The sequence below is a fragment of the Panthera tigris genome, chromosome B3 (genome assembly GCF_018350195.1).
Source record: "Panthera tigris isolate Pti1 chromosome B3, P.tigris_Pti1_mat1.1, whole genome shotgun sequence".
Taxonomy (NCBI): domain Eukaryota; kingdom Metazoa; phylum Chordata; class Mammalia; order Carnivora; family Felidae; genus Panthera; species Panthera tigris.
Genome location: NC_056665.1, coordinates 80164151 through 80186146, shown reverse-complemented (window position 1 = coordinate 80186146; position 21996 = coordinate 80164151). Strand labels below are relative to the sequence as shown.

The 21996-nt window shown below is 37.1% G+C and overlaps 1 protein-coding gene and 1 pseudogene across 1 annotated transcript in view; one reads left to right on the top strand and one right to left on the bottom strand.

The window, feature by feature from the left end:
- Positions 1–21996, bottom strand: part of SCFD1 (sec1 family domain containing 1) — a 115518-nt gene that overhangs the window by 69405 nt on the left and 24117 nt on the right. Inside the window, exons 10-11 of the mRNA XM_007098073.2 lie at positions 21687–21786; positions 3052–3191 (exon numbers count right to left, since the gene is read on the bottom strand). Of these exons, the coding sequence (XP_007098135.1) occupies positions 3052–3191; positions 21687–21786 (240 nt within the window). The remainder of the gene's footprint in view (positions 1–3051; positions 3192–21686; positions 21787–21996) is intronic.
- On the top strand, positions 12418–13343 carry LOC102971283 (annotated as a pseudogene).

The following is a 21996-nucleotide window of genomic DNA, read 5'->3' as shown; positions in this document are numbered from 1 at the left end:
AGGACATTTAAATTTTTTCCTATTATTTTCATTAGCCATATCATATTTTTCTTCACCTATATGCTGTTAGGAAAAAAAGTAAAATATTTAAGTGACTGAAAAAGAAGAGGAGACATGGTATACCAAACATCAATTAAATATTACTAACCAAATTAACACAGATTATCAAAGGGTTCATATAACTACAAACACGGCATTTAAAAAATATTACATGCAGGTAATTGTGAAAAAAGGTCTTTTAATTCTGTAAGCTTAATATCTTAGAACACTATTAGTAAAAACAGAATACAGGCCACAGTTTTGCTGTTCTAATGTGTGATGTCTTCTTCCAGGCAAATGAGGTTTAGCAGTAATATCCGTAGACTTAGGACACAAGTGATCTGCAATCATTGAGCAGCTTTGGTTGGAACAGTTTCACGTGGCACTAATCTTGAATAATTCTAAACGAATGTGTGGTTGACCATGAAATAGTCCCTAATGTAAATAATTTTCATCTACAGCTTTAGCAGAGGCCAGAAGCTTTGCTTCCTTCAAAAAAGAAAAGACAATAAAACAAAAGCACTTTGCCCTGACACCTGGTAACACTCCATTCACAATCAGCACATTTCACCCAATGGAGACTGAGAGAAATGGCAGAACTCCCTGTTTTGAGGAAAACAGTCCAGTTTGACATGACAACTGTAGGCATAAACCTCAGCTTCAGCAGACTATGCTGGCAGAATATAGCACTGAGCATGTTTAAATGTGCTGGCTGAATTAGATAATCCTGAAATCTCCAGTATCTTCTAGTCTTAGGACTAACAAACAATAACTGCTTACATTTACAGAGTGCTCACTGTATGCCAAACACAATGCTAAAAATCTGTCTCAATTTCTCATCTAATCTAACCACGGTCTTGGTGAGGTACATACTATTAATAATTAAGACCAGGACCTTTGGGATCTGCCAGGACTGGCCTTTATTCTTGTTTTTACCAATGATAACTAGATGACTCTGGGCAAGTTACTTCTTTGTATTTTTCACTTTGTCTTCATAATAACCCTCTGAAATAGGGCAATAGGTAGAATTATCATCCCTACATTTTACTGATGAGGAAAATGAAGCTCAGAAAGATTTAAGTTACTTCTTTTATTCTATACAATCTCCCAGTATCTTTGCACATACATTACTATTACTGTATTTCTCTAATATTGTAGTACAATCATTAGAGTGAGAGTTATTCAGGGCTACAATTACTTACAAAGAATTAAATATCTTACTATTCAACTGACTTCTTAGATTGTTCCTAAATATATAGTCTAAAGAAAATAGTCAAATCTTCCATATTTGAAGGAAGACATTTTTTTCTTAAGCTTTTTTTCTATTAGAAAATGTGAATCTTTTTTTTAAAGTTTATTTATTTATATATATATAGAGAGAGAGTGAGATACAGCGTGGAAAGGGCAGAGAGAGGGAGAGAAAGAATCCCAAGCAGGCTCCAAGCTGTCAGCAAAGAGCTGACACGGGGCTCTATCTCACAAACTGTGAGATCATGACCTGAGCAGAAATCAGGAGTCAGATGCTCAACTGACTGAGCCACCCAGTCGCCCCCCAAAAATGTGAATCTTCAAGTTAACTTTAAAATACTCTGCATACTCTATAAATAACGTAAATGTAATTTCTTGTTCTTTGCCACTGTGGAAAAAAATACAGACTACGGAATTCTAAAGAGAAGAAAATCATTTAAAATCAATTATAATAGTATTATGCTAAGTGAAATAAGTCAGAGAAAGACAGATACCATATGTTTTCACTCATATGTGGATCTTAAGAAACTTAACAGGAGACCCTGGGGGAGGTGAAGAGGGAAAAAAAGTTACAAATAGAGAGGGAGGGAGGCAAACCATAAGAGACTCATAAATACACAGAACAAACTGAGGGTTGAGAGGGTTGGGGGAGCGGGGAAAGTGGGTGATGGGCAATGAGGAAGGCACTTGTTGGGATGAGCACTGGATGTTGTATGGAAGGAAGGCCATTTGACAATAAATTATATTAAAAAATAAAAAATAAAAATAAATAAAATCAATCATAATAGTACCTAAACTGCCACAGCAGAAAGAGGAAAACAGTGACTTTTCTTTGCAGAGAAAATAAAATTCCTTGTTATAAGCAATGTGACTTCCCAGTGTTAAAAAAAAAAAAAAAAAAAAAAAAAGTTATAAACAGATAAAACACACAAAAAATCCAGCTGATTGAATCAATCCTATTATTTTACTTCTCTTTAAACATAAATGAGGCCAAAAGGAATAGACATACCACGAGCATGGACACATATATAGGTACAGTAATGCTTGAAATACTCAAAATAATAGTAATAATAAATAACATTATAATTCTGTAATTGTTGATGAGCAGCATTCTTTTTCTCAGAGAAAAAGGATATTTTTGGTTTGTTTGTTTAGAATGACTTCCCTAGCCATAAGGACCACTAGATAACTTTTATAACAATTAATGAGGCCATTAAATACCCTAAACTTTAAAGGGACATAGCAACACATGGAATCTATATATCTGCCTACAATAAATCACAAAGCAAATTATTATTTCTAATGTGCTTTAAACAAATCTGATTTTCAGGCTTAGCTATTCTCTCTCCACAGTTATCTAAAACTGTGTTTGTATGAAGGCAGATATGGAACAAAGAGGGAAAATTGCACTTCAATGTTTTCCTGTCACAAAAACCTATTTTAATGAAAGACAGAAATGGTCTTGTAGAGGGTCAATGGATAGCAACAAAATTTAAAAAAACTATCTATAAAATCTACCAAATCATATAGTATGGTTTTAATCAACAGGCAAGTGGCCCCTAAAAAACAACCAAAAACAACCTAGGAATCAGGAAGAAATCAAGCAATAAAGACATCTCTACAGACTATTTAGTTATGGCTACCTCTTGTGTAGATGAACCACCATGATCTTTTTGATTTTTTTAATCAAATTCATTGTCATATGACATCTTCATTTCTTTTTAAGGGGTGAATCTTTCACTTACTGATACTTTTCTTACTTACCTTCCTTTATGTTTCTGCCAAAATTTATCAACTGGAGTTAAATCATAAGACTTCTTGTTTTTTCTCTTTGGTCGAGCACCAGCTGGAGAATTTTCTACTCCTGAAGATTCTTCCAAATTAACTCTGTTTAAATGGAAATCCTAGGAAAAAGTGATCTTTTTTTAAGTAACAATTTAAGAACCATAACATTTCCTACAACGAGGAACATAATCAACAGATTCTTGCTGTCTTTTCTAATATTTCTAATAAGGACAAAATACACATCTGAAATTTAAAGACCTCTTTCTAATGTTTTGTTACACAAAATGTACTTTCAAATCTTTATGTATTTTAATTAAAATAGTAGATGCAAATGATTAAAACTTAAAAAATATATAAAAATCATGTTAAGGTTGTGTATCCTCCTAGAAAAATATTTTTGCACATGGCAGCACAGACATATCCTTTTAATTTTAAAGAGTTAGATTACATTATGCATATTTTGTACCTTGCTTTTCTCACTTAACAAAGTATTTTATTTTTTTTTTTAAATAACATATTCTTTTTTTTTAAGTTTATTTACTTTGAAAGAGATAGCGTGTGTGAGCACACATGGGGGAAGGGCAGAGAGAGGGGGAGAGAGAATCCCAAGCAGGCTTTGTGCTGCCAATATACAGCCCAACATGGGATTCAGTCTCATGAGCTGTGAGTTAATAATCTGAGCCGAAATCAAGTGTCAGATGCTTAACCAACTGAGCCACCCATGCACCCCAATAATGTATTTTAGAGTTTTTTCTCTACCTCTGTATTTACATCTACCTCATCTTTATCATGGTTGTATAGGAGTCCAACATTTGGACATAATCCATTTATTTAAACAGGCCTCCTAATGCTTGTTTCTAGTAACAAACATAATCTTAAATATAATTTTTAAACTTTTAGAAAGTATTTTTTCTACCCTTTCTCTTCCTTCTTGCTTTAGACCCAGGGAATTCCTTCGTGTAATAACAGTATTTTATGGTTCAACTCTACTCTGAATAGTGAGCCAAAGACAAAATATGGCCATCAGTAAATGAGTAAATGAATGACAAGCAAAAAAAGAAATTATATGGAGAAATTATCTAATATGACTACATTAATCATCTTAGTTCTAAGATAGAAGGGTTTTTTAATATTTATTTATTTTTGAGAGAGAGAGAGAGAGAGAGAGAGAGCGCGCGCGCGCGCACACCAGAGCCCCCCAGAGACAGAGCACCCCTGCCCAGCAGGGGAGGGGCAGAGAGAGAGAGAGAGAGATACAGAATCCAAAGCAGGCTCCAGGCTCTGGGCTGTTAGCACAGAGCCTGACATGGGGCTTGAACCTGGGAACTGTGATATCGTGACCTGAGCCCAAGTCAGATGCTTAACTGCTGAACCACCCAGGCACCCCTAGAAGTTTTTAATTAATAATTAAACTTCTAGGTCTTAGCAGATTAAATACTGATTGTAACTTAATCTCCTCTTTTATTATTTTTCTAAATTTAAATCCAAGTTAGGTAACAGTGTAATAATGATTTTAAGAGTAGAATTTAGTGATTCATCACTTACATACAGCACCCAGTGTTCATCCCAAGTGAGTTCCTTAACGCCCATCACCCATTTGGCCCATCCCCCCACTGAACACCCCTCTAGAAACCTTCAGATTGTTCTCTGTATTTAAGAGTCTCTTCTGGTTTGTCTCCCTCTGTTTTTGTATTATTTTTGTTTCCCTTCCCTTATGTTCGTCTGTTTTGCATCTTAAATTCCACGTATGAGTGAAATCATGTTTGTCTCTCTGTGACTGACTTCTTTCACTGAGCATAATACACTCTAGTTCCATCCATGTTGCTGCAAATGGCAAGATTTCATTCTTTTTGACTGCTGAGAAATATTCCATTGTGTGTGTGTATGTGTGTATAATTTGGGTGTTGTCAATAGTGCTGCTATAAACATCGTGATGCATGTGCCCCTTTGAATTAGCATTTTTGCATCCTTTGGATAAATACCTAGTAGTGCAACTGCCAGGTCATAGGGTGGTTCTATTTTTAATTTTTAGGGGAATCTCCATACTGTTTTCTAGAGTGGCTGCAACAGTTAGCATTCCCACCAGCAGTACAAAAGGGTCCCCCTTTCTCCTCATCTTCACCAACATCTGTTGCTTCCTGAGTTGTTAATTTTAGTCACTCTAACTTAATTTCCTCTTGATAAAAGTAGGTCAACAATACAGAGTCTAGTACATTAGACCATACCCTGCAACTGTGTTTTGAGAAATAACATAATAATGGCAAGAACACTTCCATTGTTTGCATTAACAGCCAGGCAAATAAGAAAAATTTTGGTCTTGAAAATTGGGAAATTAGAACATTCAGTGCTGTACTTAGTCATATTAAAGAAACTGAATATTTATACACAAATACAAGACAACAGAATTAGTTTTAACAGGCAGAGTAGAAACTGTTCCCTCTGATATTCATACTTTCTTGACTTAGAAGACTGGACAATGGTGTCCCCAATCACGGGTTATAAAAAAATAACATTGAGAAGTGCTAAAAACATGGGTAAGTCTTCAGCAGTATTGGTTTCCTTTTACAAGTTAAAGTAGACCAGTAGACCCAAAAAGAGCTAATGTTAACAAAATTACATTTTGATGAAATAGGTGACACCCATTTATGCAGAGCTAAGATTTATATTCACATGAGAAAACAGCAAAGTAAAATAAAAGTAACTTTTATTTTGTCAAAGAATTGAGACAAATCTAATCAAGTGTCTAGATCATTTTACAGAAAATACTGGGGATAGAGAACCATGTCAAATTGTGTCCCACAAGAATACAATCAACCAAACACAGAAATGTAGGAAATTCTTTAGAAAACAATTCCTATTCCTTCAACCAAAAAACAGCAATAAAAAAGGAATGGAAACAGAGGAATTACTATAAATTGAGAAACTTAAAGATATATCAACCAATGCAATGTACAGATACTGTTTGGATCCCTGTTTGAACAAACCAATTGTAAAGATGCGTCTTTGAAACAATTAGGAAATGCTGAATACAGAGATAATATGAGATACTACCAAAGAATAATTGTTAATTTTGTTAGGTATGATAATAAAATTATGGTCCTTCTTTAAAGATAAATGCTGTAGTATTTATGCATAGATTATATAATGCCTGAGATAAGATGCATATTGCCTGGGAAACTGAGTGATGCAAATGGAGGTTCATTACAGCACTCTGTAACTTTGTCTTTTTATATGAAATATTGCCTAAAAAAAAATCTTAAAATTTTATCTGTAACGATGAATACAACCTGCAATTTTTTGCCCCTTGCCACAGTGATTGTGAAAATACGTGTTGAGATGGGGCCTCATCACCCTTAATTTGGGAGTGATTATGAAAAACAAGAGTTCCTCCTTGCCCATCCACACTGGACAAGAAACAAAGAATACTGTGAATATAGATATGTTATTTTAATACATGGAGGTTCAAGGGTTCTTTTATATTGAACAGCACTACCTAACATATCCTAATTCAGATGCCAAGGTATTCTGTACAGATTCAGCAATGTCAGTGACACTCTGATAAGCTACTTCATTCTTATTAAAGCAAAATTCCTTATTACTCTAGGAATCATGGGCTAAAAAAGCCCCTACAGATACACTGCTGACTATATGCAAACATTTCCAATTTATTCATTCTCTAAACTAGCAAAGAACTTGAGATGTAATGATTTAGAAACAGGATGTCCAATACAGTTGATACTGGTCACATGTGGCCACTGATTATCTGGAAAGTGACTAGTCAGAATTGAGATGTGATGTAAGTACAACATACACCAAATTTTTAAGACTTAATATATAAAGAGAATATAAAAGAATTAGTTTTAAAGTGATGTGTTAAAATGCTAATAATTTGATTTATAGAGTTATATAAAATATATTAAATTTCATCTGTTCCTTTTTATGTTTTTAATGTGGCTATGGGAAAATCTAAAATTACATCTGTAGTGCACACTTTATTTCTTTGAGAAAGCACTGTTTTAGAAACCCTGAACTTTGGTCAATGATAAAAGGAGGAAGAGAAAAGAAAAATATGTGAAGACATTAAGAAAAAAGGAAGGAAAAATCTAACTTAGAATACTTCTAAGAATCATTTAATTTAAAAAGAAAATCTCTATACAATGCTGCATCATAAACATAGATAAAAATATCAAAATCCTACATACTAAGCAAGTGGGATATAAGGGGGAAAAAATGGTAGCAACCTAATGCTAGATTAGTATATGGCAAGTAACATATACTCTTCTTTCCCTTAAATAAACATTTTTTAAGTTTATTTACTTACTTTGAGAGAGAAGAGAGAGCATGGAAGGGGCAGAGAGGGAGGGCTAGAGAAAGAATCCTAAGCAGGCTCCACACTGATGGCACGGAGCTCAATGTGGGACCTGAATTCACCAACTGTGAGATCATAACCTGAGCTGAAATCAAGACTTAGATGTTTGGGGTGCATCTGGGTGACTCAGTCAGTTAAGCATCTAACTCTTGGTTTTGGCTCAGGTCATGATCTCATTGTTTGTGAGATCAAGCCCCATGTTGAGTTCTGCACTGACAGCATGGAGGCTGCTTGGGATTCTCTCTCTCCCTCTGTCTCTGCCCCTCCCCTGCTAGCACATGTGCTTTCTCTCTTTCAAAATAAATAAATAAAGTCAGAGCACTAAAAAAAGAATGAGACGCTTAACCAACTGAGCCACCCAGGAGCCCCTCCCTTAAATAAAATTTTAATTCAAGCTCAGAAATAGCAATGAATATGGAAATACAATGAAACAATACCATTTTAAAAAATGAAGTCAAGGATGTTTTCTTGGCTTTTATGTAGTCTACACACTTTTATTAGGAGCGTCCTATGAACAGCTTAGATTAAGGGAGTAGAAGTTTACATCATACTTGACTTTTAGGCAAACGCCTCAAACTAGTCCAATACAGTGTTGTCCAAGGGGTTTTGTGTTAATAAAGACTACAGGATCAACAGAGCATCAATCTTCAAAGCATAAAACTTTGAACTACACTTAGGATCCAATATACTGTAATCACACATCTTTAAAAAACAGGAGTGCTTTGAATTGAGGGGGCCAACATGGCCAAGTAGGGGGATCCATACGTCCTGTGTCTCTCAAACAAACAAGTGTAGAAGCCAAAGGACCTTGAACACCAGAGCCTGGGAGGAAAAGAGACTGAATCTACTAGGAAGAAAATGGGAAAGCTGGAAAAAAGATAGGTGGGTAATTTCGAACTGGGGGAGATAAAAAAAGGCCGCGTGGACACGGAGGGGAGGAACCCTCTTCTGTGGAAAGACAAAGGGAAGAGAAAGAGTGGCTCTGGAAGTGCAGGATCAGAGCTGGACAGGAGAAAGACCTTGCACTGAGACTGAGAGGGATCTGATCTCTAACTGCAGGGCTTTCTTCGGACTGGGGCCGGCTCCCTGTTTGTGCTTCTCCCTGGGGAGGAGGGAGCCAGGCCTAGGTGCGGTTGTAGGTCAGAGGCTCAGTCTACAGCTGGCGAAAGTGGTTCCCTCCCTGGAAGGCTGCGTGATAGCACAGAACCTGCCTGCGTCCACTACCCCCAGGCATGGTGGCAGGGCCGAGGGTGCAGTCTGCAGGAGAATAAGGTGGCCGTTTCCCTGGAGTGCTGTGGGAAAAGACAAGGCCTGCCTGCGTCCGCCACCCAGGGGCTCACAGTGAGGGCATCGGCTCTCAATCCTCAATAGGAGAAGTCGGTCCTCCCTGTAGTGTGGCAGCACAGACAAAGCCAGCCGGACCACGTAACGCCACATTGAGATGCGCTTCCCCAACGCCAGAGCTCATGGAGCAGGACTCTGAATCCCAGCCAAGTGCAGGGTCATGGGAGTTGGTGGAGCCAGAAGGACCGCCCCCGTCTGCACCCGCAGCACAGTGCGGACGACTCCAACGGAGTCCACCAGGTCTGGCTCCGTGGAGAAGACACTGGGAGATCACCATTCCCACCCACCACTACTCCAAGGCAGGGCCTCAGGGATCACTCCCTTGGCCCATAATGGAGGTGGGTCCAGAAAACGCCAAACCACGCCCCCTCGTACTGGGTAACTTTACATCCACCAGAGTGGCACAGACCCTGTGGACAGCTACTACCTACAAGCACTGCAGCACTGACCCAGATTAACTCTAGGTCAGTTCTGGATATATAAATATATTCTCCACCCCCCACCCCCCATTTCTCCTTCTTATCTCTTCCCTCCCCTAGGCTGGTTACTCTGGTTATTGGTCTGTCTCAACAGGCATATTTAATCCATTGTCTTGATTCATGTTCTACACCTCCTTCTTTACACTCCTCTCTCTCTCTCTCTGGAATAATCAAGTCATATAGTTTCTCTGGGTAATTTGATTTTCATTTCGTTTTCCCCACCTCCTTCTTTATTTTCCTTTCTCTCTCTGGATTAAGCCTTTTAGTCTCTCTGCCTAATCAATGTTTATTTTTTCTCCCCGCCCCCTACACCCCCCTTCCCCCCACTCCTGTCATTTCTTTCTTTGTGTATGCTCTTCCATCAGCACCGCCTCCACCCTCTTCTTAACTTGTAGTTGTTGTTTTTGGGTTTTTTGTTTTTAGTCTTTAGGTTTTTGTTTATTTGTTTGTGTAATTTGTGTGTTTGTGTGTTTTTGTCTCCTGTTTGTCTACCTGTTTTCCTTTACAGGGCTACTCCAAGGAACAAATCAAACCACACCTCGTGGAGGGTACAAAATATTACTACGAGTAGGATAATAAAATAACCAAAGTCACAAAAACAGAGAGCAAGTAACAATCCCCCAAAAAACACGTCCTGAAGGGCCAGGCCCTGGACAGCATATGACCCTCCTTTAATACAGCGGTGCTCACAGGAGCAGAGCACACAAGCTTTTAAAACACGTAAGAGACGGAAAACTAGCCAAAATGACGAAACGGAAGAATTCTCCTCAAAAGAAACTCCAGGAAGTAGTGACAGCTAATGAATTGATCAAAACCAATTTAAGCAATATAACAGAACAAGGATTTAGAATAATAGTCATAAAATTAATTGCTGGGCTTGAAAAAAGCATAGAGGACAGCAGAGAATCTATTGCTACAGAGATCAAGGGACTAAAAAATAGTCATGATGAATTAAAAAATGCTATAAGGTGCAAAATAAAATGAAGGCAGCCATAGCAGGTAGACCCATAACAGTAGCCATAGACCCATCTACTGAAACTTGGCAGGCCAGAAAGGAATGGCAGAAATCTTCAATGTGATGAACAGAAAAAATATGCAGCTGAGAATCCTTTATCCAGCAAGTCTGTCATTTAGAATAGAAGGAGAGATAAAGGTCTTCCCAAACAAGCAAAAACTGAAGGAATTCATCACCACTAAATCAGCCCTATAAGAGATGCTAAGGGGGACTTTGTGAGTGAAATGCTGCAAGGACCACAAAGTACCAGAGACACTACTACAAGTATAAAAGCTTACAGATATCCCAATGACTCTAAAACCTATCTTTGTAAATGGACTAAATGCTCCAACCAAAAGACACAGGGTATCAGAATGGATAAAAAAACAAGACCCATCTATTTGCTGTCTACAAGAGACTCATTTTAGACCTGAGGACACCTTCAGATTGAACGTGAGGGGATGGAGAACTATCTATCATGTTACTGGAACTCAAAAGAAAACTGGAGTAGCCATACTTATATCAGACAAACTAGACTTTAAATTAAAGGCTGTAACAAGAGATGAAGAAGGGTATTATATAATAATTACAGGGTCTATCCATCAGGAAGAACTAACAATTATAAATGTCTATGCACCAAATATGGGAGCCACCAAATATATAAAACAATCACAAACATAAGCAACCTTACTGATAAGAATGTGGTAATTGCAGGGGACTTTAATACTCCACTTACAACAATGCATAGATCATCTAGACACAGGATCAATAAAGAAACAAGAACCCTGAATGATATATTGGATCAGATGGACTTGACAGATATATTAGAACTCTGCATCCCAAAGCAACAGAATATACGTTCTTCTCGAGTGCACATGGAACATTCTCCAAGATAGATCACCTACTGGGTCACAAAACAGCCCTTCATAAGTATAAAAGAATTGAGATCATACCATGCACACTTTCAGACCACAATGCTATGAAACTTGAAATCAACCACAGGAAAAAGTCTGGAAAACCTCCAAAAGCATGGAGGTTAAAGAACACCCTACTAAAGAATGAATGGGTCAACCAGGCAATTAGAGAAGAAATTAAAAAATACATGGAAACAAATGAAAATGAAAATACAACAATCCAAACGCTTTGGGATGCAGCGAAGGCAGTCCTGAGAGGAAAATACATTGCAATCCAGGCCTATCTCAAGAAACAATAAAAATACCAAATACAAAATCTAATAGCACACCTAAAGGAAACAGAAGCAGAACAGCAAAGACACTCCAAACCCAGGAGAAGAAGAGAAATAATAAAGATCAGAGCAGAAATAAATAATATAGAATCTAAAAAAATAGTACAGCAGATCAATGAAACCAAGAGTTAATTTTGAAAAAATAAACAAAATGGATAAACCTCTAGCCAGGCTTCTCAAAAAAGAAAAGGGAGAGAACCCAAATAGATAAAATCATGAATAAAAATGGAATTATTGCAACCAATCCCTCAGAAATACAAGCAATTATCAGGGAATACTATAAAAACTTATACGCCAACAAACTGGACAACCTGGAAGAAGCACCCACACACTTCCAAAACTCAAACCGGGAGAAATAGAAAACTTGAACAGACCCATAACCAGCGAAGAAATTCAATCAGTTATCAAAAATCTCCCAACAAATAAGAGTCTAGGACCAGATGGCTTCCCTGGGGAATTCTACCAGACATTTAAAGCAGAGATAAAATCTTTCCTTCTTAAGCTGTTCCAAAAAATAGAAAGGGAAGGAAAACTTCCAGACTCATTCTATGAAGCCAGCATTCCTTTGATTCCCAACCCAGACAGAGACCCAGCAAAAAAAGGGAACTACAGACCAATATCCATGATGAATATGGATGCAAAAATTCTCAACAAGATACTAACAAATCTAATTCAACACCATATAAAATGAATTAATCACCATGATCAAGTGGGATTCATTCCTGGGCTGCAGGGCTGGTTCAATATTTGTAAATCAATCAATGTGATACATCACATTAATAAAAGAAAATATAAGAACCATATAATCCTGTCAACTGATGCAGAAAAGCATTTGACAAAATTCAGCATCTTTTCTTAATAAAAACCCTCGAGAGACAGTCGAACTGTTTGGTCCCTCTCTGCCCACCATATGAAAACTTACATGGAGAAGGTCACAGATATGGCGGCTGTTACGATGGGAAAACTGACAACCATACCTGCAGGTCTGATATGTGCATTTGTAAGTGTACATGCAGGCAAAGAAGAAGAATTGAAAAAGCAGCTAGTAAAACCAGAGCAGCTCTCCATATATACCACCCCACCTCTGCAGTCTAAGTATGTCAAAGAGCAGCCTGGTCATTTACAAATAGGCTTTGCATCCATCTGCAAAACAACTGATCATTATATTGGCTGGTGCAAGGGTGTTTATGTCTTTGTGAAAAATGGGATAATGGATACAGTACAATTTGGAAAAGATGCTTATGTCTATTTGAAGAATCCACCTAGAGATTTTCTTCCAAAAACGAGTGATTACAGTTTCAGGATTAGCAGGCTTGTTTTCAGGAAGAAAAGGTTCTAGGTTTAAGAAAATTGCTTATCATCTGGGACTGGCCACTGTAGCAACTGTTTGCTACCCAGTTCAGTCAGTAATAACTGCCAAGGTAACTGGGAAAAACGCATACACTACAAACCAGCAAATTTATGAAGCAGTTAAATCATTGTGGACAAAAAACAACAAAAAAGAATCACTCCCTAAACCTAAAGAAAAAACTAAGAAAACTCTGGTGAAATAGAAATATCCGCAAAAACTCACAACCTGAAACCTTCAGTGCCTTTGCCAACAGAACTTATCTTTGAAACAAAGACAAAATCAGAATCTACCTCAGGTGCTACACAGTTTATGCCTGACCCCAAGCTCATGGATCATGGGCAGTCCCATCCAGAAGACATAGATATATGTACAGTACTAGAAGCTGAAATAGTTTGCATAGAGAACTACAAGATGTGTGAAGTTGAAAATAATGATGAAAAAATCATGTAAAGGGTAACTGTGATACATAGAATATAACCTAAACCAAGTTTTTCCCTTACATCTTCTAATGTAATGTACAGTTTGACTAATCACATAAGTCATTAAAACACAAACTGAATTCAATTCAAACAATATTAAATGACTGACGAAGAGGCAGAATTGGAAGTACTGGGATGCATTTAATGATTTTTAGCGGTGTTTATAAAAAAAACCAAAAATAGACTAAACATATAAACAATGATGAGACTAAAATCTGAGCAAATATGTATGTGGGCACAAAAATATTTACATAGATACACATACATATTTGCTTTACCTTTTTGAAACTAATGTCAGCTAAATTAGAATGTTGGGTAGAAGGATGTGTTCCCCACTTTTTCATTTCCCAGAGCTGAAATAAAAACCTTCAAGAAAGTTGGGATAGAAAGAACATACTTAAACACCATAAATCCATTTATGAAAAGCCCACAGCTAATACCATCCTCAATGGGGAAAACCTGAGAGCTTTCCCCCTGAGATCAGGAACACGACAGGGATGTCCACTCTCACCGCTGTTGTTTAACACAGTATTGGAAGTTCTAGCATCAGCAATCAGACAACAAAAGGAAATCAAAGGCATTAAAATTGGCAAAGATGAAGTCAAGCTTTCACTTTTTGGAGATGACATGATACTACACATGGAAAACCCGACAGACCACCAAAAATCTGCTAGAACTGATACATGAATTCAGCAAAATCGCAGGATACAAAATTAATGTACAGAAATCAGTTGCATTCTTATACGCTAACAATGAAGCAAAAGAAAGACAAATAAAGAAACTGATCCCATTCACAACTGCACCAAGACGCATAAAACACCTAGGAATAAACCTAACCAAAAGATGTAAAAGATCTGTATGCTGAAAACTATAGAAAGCTTATGAAGGAAATTGAAGAAGATACAAAGAAATGAAAAAACATTCCGTGCTCATGGATTGGAAGAATAAATATTGTTAAAATGTCAGTACTACCCAAAGCAATCTACACATTCAATGCAATCCCAATCAAAATTGCACCAGCATTCTTCTCGAAGCTAGAACAAGCAATCCTAAAATTTGTATGGAATCATAGAAGACTCAGAATAGCCAAAGTAATATTGAAGAAGACTGAAGTGGGAGGCATCACAATCCCAGACGTTAGCCTCTACTACAAAGCTGTATTCATCAAGACAGCATGGTATTGGCACAGAAACAGACACATAGACCAATGGAATAGAGACTCCAGAATTGGAGCCACAAATGTAGGGCCAACTAACCTTTGACAAAGCAGGAAAGAGTATCCAATGGAAAAAAAGACAGTCACTTTAACAAATGGTGCTGGGAGAATGGGCAGCAACATGCAGAAAAATTAAACTAGACCACTTTCTTACACCATTCACAAAAATAAACTCAAAATGGATGAAGGACCTGAATGTGACACAGGAAACCATCAAAACCTACAGAAGAAAGCAGGAAAAAAACCTCTCTGACCTCAGCCGCAGCAATTTGACACATCTCCAAAGGCAAGGGACTTAAAAGCAAAAATGAACTATTGGGACCTCAGGAAGGTAAAAAGCTTCTGTACTGTAAAGGAAACAATCAACAGAACTAAAGGCAACCAACGGAATGGGAAAAGATATTTGCAAATGACATACTGGACAAAGGGCTAGTATCCAAAATCTATAAAGAACTCACCAAACTCCACACCCAAAAAACAAATAATCCAGTGAAGAAATGGGCAGAAGACATGAATAGACACTTTTCTAAAGAAGGCACTCAGAGGGCCAACAGGCACATGAAAAGATGTTCAACGTCACTCCTCATCAGGGAAATACAAATCAAAACCACACTCAGATATCACCTCATGCCAGTCAGAGTGGCTAAAATGAACAAATCAGGAGACTATAGATGCTGGCGAGGATGTCAAGAAATGGGAACCCTCTTGCACTGTTGGTGGGAATGCACACTGGTGCAGCTGCTCTGGAAAACAGTGTGGAGGTTCCTCAAAAAATTAAAAATAGATCTACCCGATGACCCAGCAATAGCACTGCTAGGAATTTACCCAAGGGATACAGGAGTGCTGATGCATAGGGGCCCTTGTACCCCAATGTTTATAGCAGCACTTTCAACAAGAGCCAAATTATGGAAAGAGCCTAAATGTCCATCAACTGACGAATACAAAGAAGATGTGGTTTATATATGCAATGGAATACTTGGCAATGAGAAAGAATGAAATATGGCCTTTTGTAGCAACATGGATGGAACTGGAGAGTGTTATGCAAAGTGAAATAAGTCATACAGAGAAAGATATCATATGTTTTCACTCTTATATGGATCCTGAGAAACTTAACAGAAGACCATGGCGGAGGGGAAAGGGAAAAAAAAAAAAAAAGTTACAGAAAGGGAAGGAGGCAAACCATAAGAGACTCTTAAAAACTGAGAATCAACTGAGGGTTGATGGGGGGTGGGAGGGAGGGGAAAGTGGGTGATGGGCATTAAGGAGGGCACCTGTTGGGATCAGCACTGGGTATTGTGTGGAAACCAATTTGACAATAAATTTCATATTAAAAAAATAAAAAATAAAAATACAGTAAAAAATAATAAAAAAATAAAAATAAAAAAGGAGTGCTTCTAAAATGCTTTTCTAATAATCTTTTAAAAGTACTTATTTAGAAACCACTTCCTTTCTTCAATTGGAAAAAAACCCTTTACATATTAGTATAAATTGTGGTTTAATGTTTCAAATAATAAAAGTCAGTAGCAGAGGGCCAAAGACACAAAAAGGGCACCTGAGATATGAAAAAACAAAGCCCAAGTAAAGAACAAGATACTAAGATGAAATAATGCCCATCCCCCTTTGCCCAATGGTAACTATTCATTGCAGATGAATAATCAAATCTACCCTTCCCACAACCAGGGTATAATAAAAAGGAATCATGACTAATTATTAATCGTACTTCTTATATCCCAGTAAAAGGAAAGGGGCACTGTAAGGTTTTCACTAGAAGAGTGTATTTCTCATGGTAAATGACCACACTGTTTCTGGCACACAAGGAAGCTGTGTGAATTTTTCAGTTGTTTCCAAGGTCTAGATATATAAATACTATCAGTGTTCCAGATTTTCAGGCAAAGATTTTTAATATAAAAAGCAAGCTCCAATTTTAGGTTACCGTTCCTATCTAGAACTTTTACTCCATCTTGTGGAGGTAAAGGGAATAATTATTAAGAATGTTAAAAATTTCAAGGACACCTCAAAAGCAGTAGTTTTAACTAAAAAAAAATGACATAATTTATGATATCACAGTTATAGTTTTTTCACATTTAGAAACTGCATTAAAATTAATGAACAGGAACTACCATATGATCCAGTAATTGGACAAATGGGTACTTAACCAAAGAGTATGAAAACACTAATTCGAAAGGATATATGCAATGCTATGTTTACTGCAGCATTATTTACAATAGTCAAGTTATGGAAAGAACCTGCTGTCTGCCAAAAGATGAACAGATAAAGATGATATGGTATATACACACAATGGAGCATTATACAAACATAAAAAAACAATGAAATCTTGCATCTCCAACAATATGGATGGATCTAGGGAGCATAATGCTAAGTGAAATATGTCAGAGATAGAATGCATTCAAACACATATGATTTCATATGATTTCACTCATCTGTGGAATTTAAGAAACAAAACAAATGAACTAAGGAAATAAAAGAGACAAACCAAAGAGACTCTGGACTATAGCGAACAAAGAGACGGTAACCAGAACAGAGGTAGGTGAGGGGGGATGGGTTAAATAAGTGAAGGGGATTAAGGGTACACTTATCTTAACAAGCAGTGAGTTATATACAGAATTGCTGAATCACTTTATACACCTGAAACCCTAACACTGTATGTTAACTGTACTGGAATTAAATTTTTTTTTAATTAAAAAAATATTAAGTTAAAAAATAAAATTAATGAACAGGATTAAGTCAGTGTAACTTGCGTAGTTTATCTTAACCAATCTCTTTAAGGAAACTATTTTCGTAAGACCTAAATGTTCTGATAATAATGCTGAGAAAAGACTGTTTAAAGGTAATATAGAATCTGAGAACCTAGCCTAAGAAAGTTAACTAGAGATGTGTTCTATTATTTGTAACAAAAACTAAAACCAACAATAACCCAAATGTCCACAGGAATCCATTACTCCAACCTCCATGCAATCAGGGGGTAACATCTGCTTTGTTTACCACATATCCCAGTTACTAGCATGGAACAGGCACTTACAAATATTTTTTTGAGGGACACCTGGGTCGCGTGGTCGACTGAGCATCTGACTTTGGCTCAGCTCATGATCTCACCGTTCATAAGTTCAAGTCCCACATCAGGCTTTTTGCTGCGAGCAGAGAGCCCACTTCAGATCCTCTGTCCCCTCTCTCTGCCCCTCCTCTCCTCAGGCTCGTGTTCTCTCTCAAAAATAAACATTTTAAAAAATATTTTTTTGAACTGAATTTTTACGGACACAAGATTGCCAACTTTTAATTGTGTGAACTGAAGATGAGAGCAAAACCAACCAACCAAACAAACCCTCTACCATCTATTTTTAGCACCTTGTATTTTTAAAAGGATTATTTTAACTCCAAAGAACAGGAAATAAATATTACTGCATTATATACCTCACAAAAATACAAGGGTAATAAAAGGTAATGCACACACAAAAAAATTAATATTCACAGCCCTTTCTATTCTCATTTCACTCAACAACACTGAAAACCTCAAAGACCAGTATAAGCCTTATCTGGCTTGAGGAAAGCTCTGCTCTAAGTTATGTTTCCCAACTTTCTCTTCCAACAAAGGGGAATAAAAGCATATTTCTTCACAGTGCAATTACTTGTATATATACCTTAACTCCTGTGCTCAAAGCATCAATTACTTTCATTAGAAAAAATAGCAGTATCTTAATGTTCTATACAGCCTCCACATACAACCAGCAAGAATGAAGACATGACTCCTAACCTATACCACCCTTAGCTCCCACCCAAAAGCCAGGAACCCACCAACCAAATCTAAGATAATCAAAATTATCTCATCATGCCCATCTCTGTATGGCTCCCTATACTACCTCCCTCAGATCCCATCTCTCACTTTTAACCAATTCCTGAAACCATTCTCTCATACCCTCTGGAACTCCTACTCATTCAACAGCCAAATCTCCTTTTCTGAACATCTACTCGAAACTTCCACTGTACTTTCTTGCTCTCACTGAACTCCAACTGGTTGGACCCAGGACTGAGACAGTGGTCTTCCTTGCTACTCCCAGATTCTTCACTTGTCCTCTTCCCTAAAACAACTCCACCTCTGAAATTCCTGCTATTAGTCTATAACAGCAGTTCTCACTCAGAGGCAGTTTTGCACCTCTTCATAGTCTGGGTATGGCACTGTGTGTAGACATTTTGGTTGTCACAAATAAGAAAGTGCTACTGACATCTAGACAGTAAAGGCCAAGGATGCTGCTCAACATCCCACAATGCACAGGGCAGCCCTCCACAACAAAAAATTATTGGGTCCAAAATGTCAATGCCAAGGTTGAAAAATCCTGGTCTATACTCATGCTGACCATTAATGCCACCTACAGAGGCATTTTTCTCATTAAAAAATTTTAATTTATATAATTTTATAAATTTTAATGTATAATATTTAATATAATCTTTAAAAATTATAATTTTTCTCATTTAAAAATTGTTTTTTACCTCACCCTTGCAGCAACCATCACTTTTCTCAATTCTCCTAAACAGCAAAAACTCTTTCAGTTTGTCTCTATTCATTCTGTCTCTTCTTTCAATCTCTCTTAAACCTACTTCAGTGTTCTGCCCCTACACTATGGAAGCTGCTTTTACCACAGTTAGTAATAACCTTGATGTTGCCACACACATTGGTGACTTCTTAGTCCTGAGCATTTGTCTAAGTTGATTCCTGCCTCCTCTCTGAAAACAGTGAATTCACTGCCTTCCAAAACACCACAAATCTAGTTCTCATCTCTCACTTCTGGTTGGTTCTTGCTACATTATACTGTTAGTTCCTATTCTTCACCTTGACCTCTAAATGTTGAAAAACACCTCAGAGTTCAGTTCTTGGATTCTTCTATCTATATTCACCCCCTTAGTTATCTCCTTTTATCTCTTGGCTTTAAATCTATATATGGACTATTCCAAAATTTATTTCTCTAGACCAGATGTTCTTCTTCAACTCCACACTCATACATTTATTTGATATCTATGCTTGAATACTTTAACAGGCATCTCACATTTAACATGTCTAAAACTCAACATCTGATCTTCGCCCCAAAATTTCTCCTGCCATGTCTCTCCTATCTCAATAAATAACATCTGTCCATTTGCAAAAGCAATACTCTGGACTTATCTTTGACTTCTCTCTTTCTCTTAGATCCCACATCCAATTCATCAGCAAATCCTATGCTCTACATTCCAAAGATTGTCATAACCCTTACCATTTCCATCCTGTTGTAGGCCATCATTATCTCTTGCTAAGATAACTGCAATAGCTTCCTACTGGTCTCTTGACTCTTCGTATGCCCCCCAAAGAAAGTGTTTTCAACACAGCAGCTAGAGTGATACTCTTAAAATGTTTATCAGATGTCACCCTTTACTCAAAACTGCATGTGGCTCCCCATTTCCCTCAAATTGAAAGTCAGTATCCCTACAATAGCCTATAATGTCCTATGCTACATGGTTTCCCATATCCTATTTAACTTCATCTCTTGCTATTTTCCCCCTGCCTTACTTTGCTCTGGTCATCTTGGCTACCTTGTTATCTTTTAAAAATTTTTTTTTTTAACATTTATTTATTTTTGAGACAGACAGAGAGAGAGAGCATGAACAGGGGAGGGTCATAGGAAGAGGGAGACATAGAATCTGAAACAGGCTCCAGGCTCTGAGCTGTCAGCACAGAGCCCGACGCGGGGCTCGAACTCACAGACTGCGAGATCGTGACCTGAGCCGAAGTCGGACGCCCAACCGACTGAGCCACCCAGGCGCCCCCCTTGTTATCTTTTAAACATGCTAGGCATCATTCTGCCTAGAATGCTATTCTCCCATATAGATATTAATTCACTACCTTACCTCCTTTAGATCTTTTCCCAAATATTTTGTCAGAGAGTAGGCCCTCCAGTAGTGGTTGAATTCTTCTTCAGCCTCTTACATGACCTCCTAAAACTAGCTTCCATGTTCCCTTACTCAGGGTTTAACTCAGTAGTCCCTTTGATTCTTCTTGCCCTCTATACTGAATCAGAGTTGCCTACTATTACATCAACACTCATCCTAGAGTCTAAAATAACACAAGACCTCAGCTCAGGTCATGATCTCATGGTCCTAGAGATCAAGCTCTGTGTAGGGCTCTGCACTGATAGTGCGGAGCCTGCTTGGGATTCCCTCTCCTTCTCTCCCTCAAAATAAATAAAAACTTTATTTAAATAAACCTTATAGCTAGAATATGGGTTTTAAAGAAACAAACCAAACAAAAAACCATCTATTGTCATGTTTTTCATTTCTTTTCTATATGACATTTCAGGAACTCTTTGCAATAACGATATTATTATATACTATAATCCCTAGAGGCCTGGGCCAGAAATTAGTAAATTAGAGTGCTAGTCTTTGCAGAGCAAATGATTTAGGTTCAAATTCTTTAACTTTGGGTCTAAATTTTTCTATCAAATGGGGACTATTCTGGCTTTATTACATTATGCCTTGTACAGAAATTATTTGTGTACATATTTTCTGCCCAGTGCCTTTGAAGGCTGGGGCTCTTTTATTTATCTGTGTATATCACATGCCATACACACTATTTAATACATGAATAGATGTATGCATATAAATACAGATTTTTGTTTCAAACATGATTTTAAATATATGGAATTACTTCAGAAAACATGTGGTGTAATATAAAAATTACTATTTCTTTTTACCATAAAATGAGGCTACCTGATTCCCAGGAAAAAGGGAGAAATTATGGCTTTCCTCCCCAGAGAGAAACATATTATTTATTTACTTTCTCAGTATGGGAAAAACAAATGAAAAAACTTGTATGAAAACTTTTTAAAAAGTCACTCATTTTCTCCATTCCTTTTCTTTCCATCACTGGCAACAATATAAATGATTAATCTTACACTTCAAAGATCATAAATTCAATGCTTCACTATTCTCCATCATCCACATCCAGTGATACCAAATTCCATCACTTTTTCTTTCATATTTCTCACCTCCATCCTTCTCATCTGTGTTTTGGTAGCCATGACGTTAATTTTAAATTAAAAGGACCAATGAATGTTACTACATTTTAGTAAAAAGTAGTATATTTAGCCTCTTACCAGTACATCATGCACCAAGGCTTGATATGTCCAAGTATGGTGTAAAGGAGTTGCCAAATCTATGTTTCTGTCAACAAGGACTAATAAAGGCCTTTGGAAGCTGTAAATATATTTAAAAAATTATATAACTCCTGGTAACAGTATATACATCTCCATTTTTCTAATACCTTTCAGTATATACCATTCTGATATGAACAATAAGTATGCTAATACTAGCATTCCATAATAGTTTGCTCTATGCTTTGGACTACTTAGAGCCTGTGTATAATGCTAGATTATTAAGTCTCAGGGAATTGTCTTAAAGGATAAA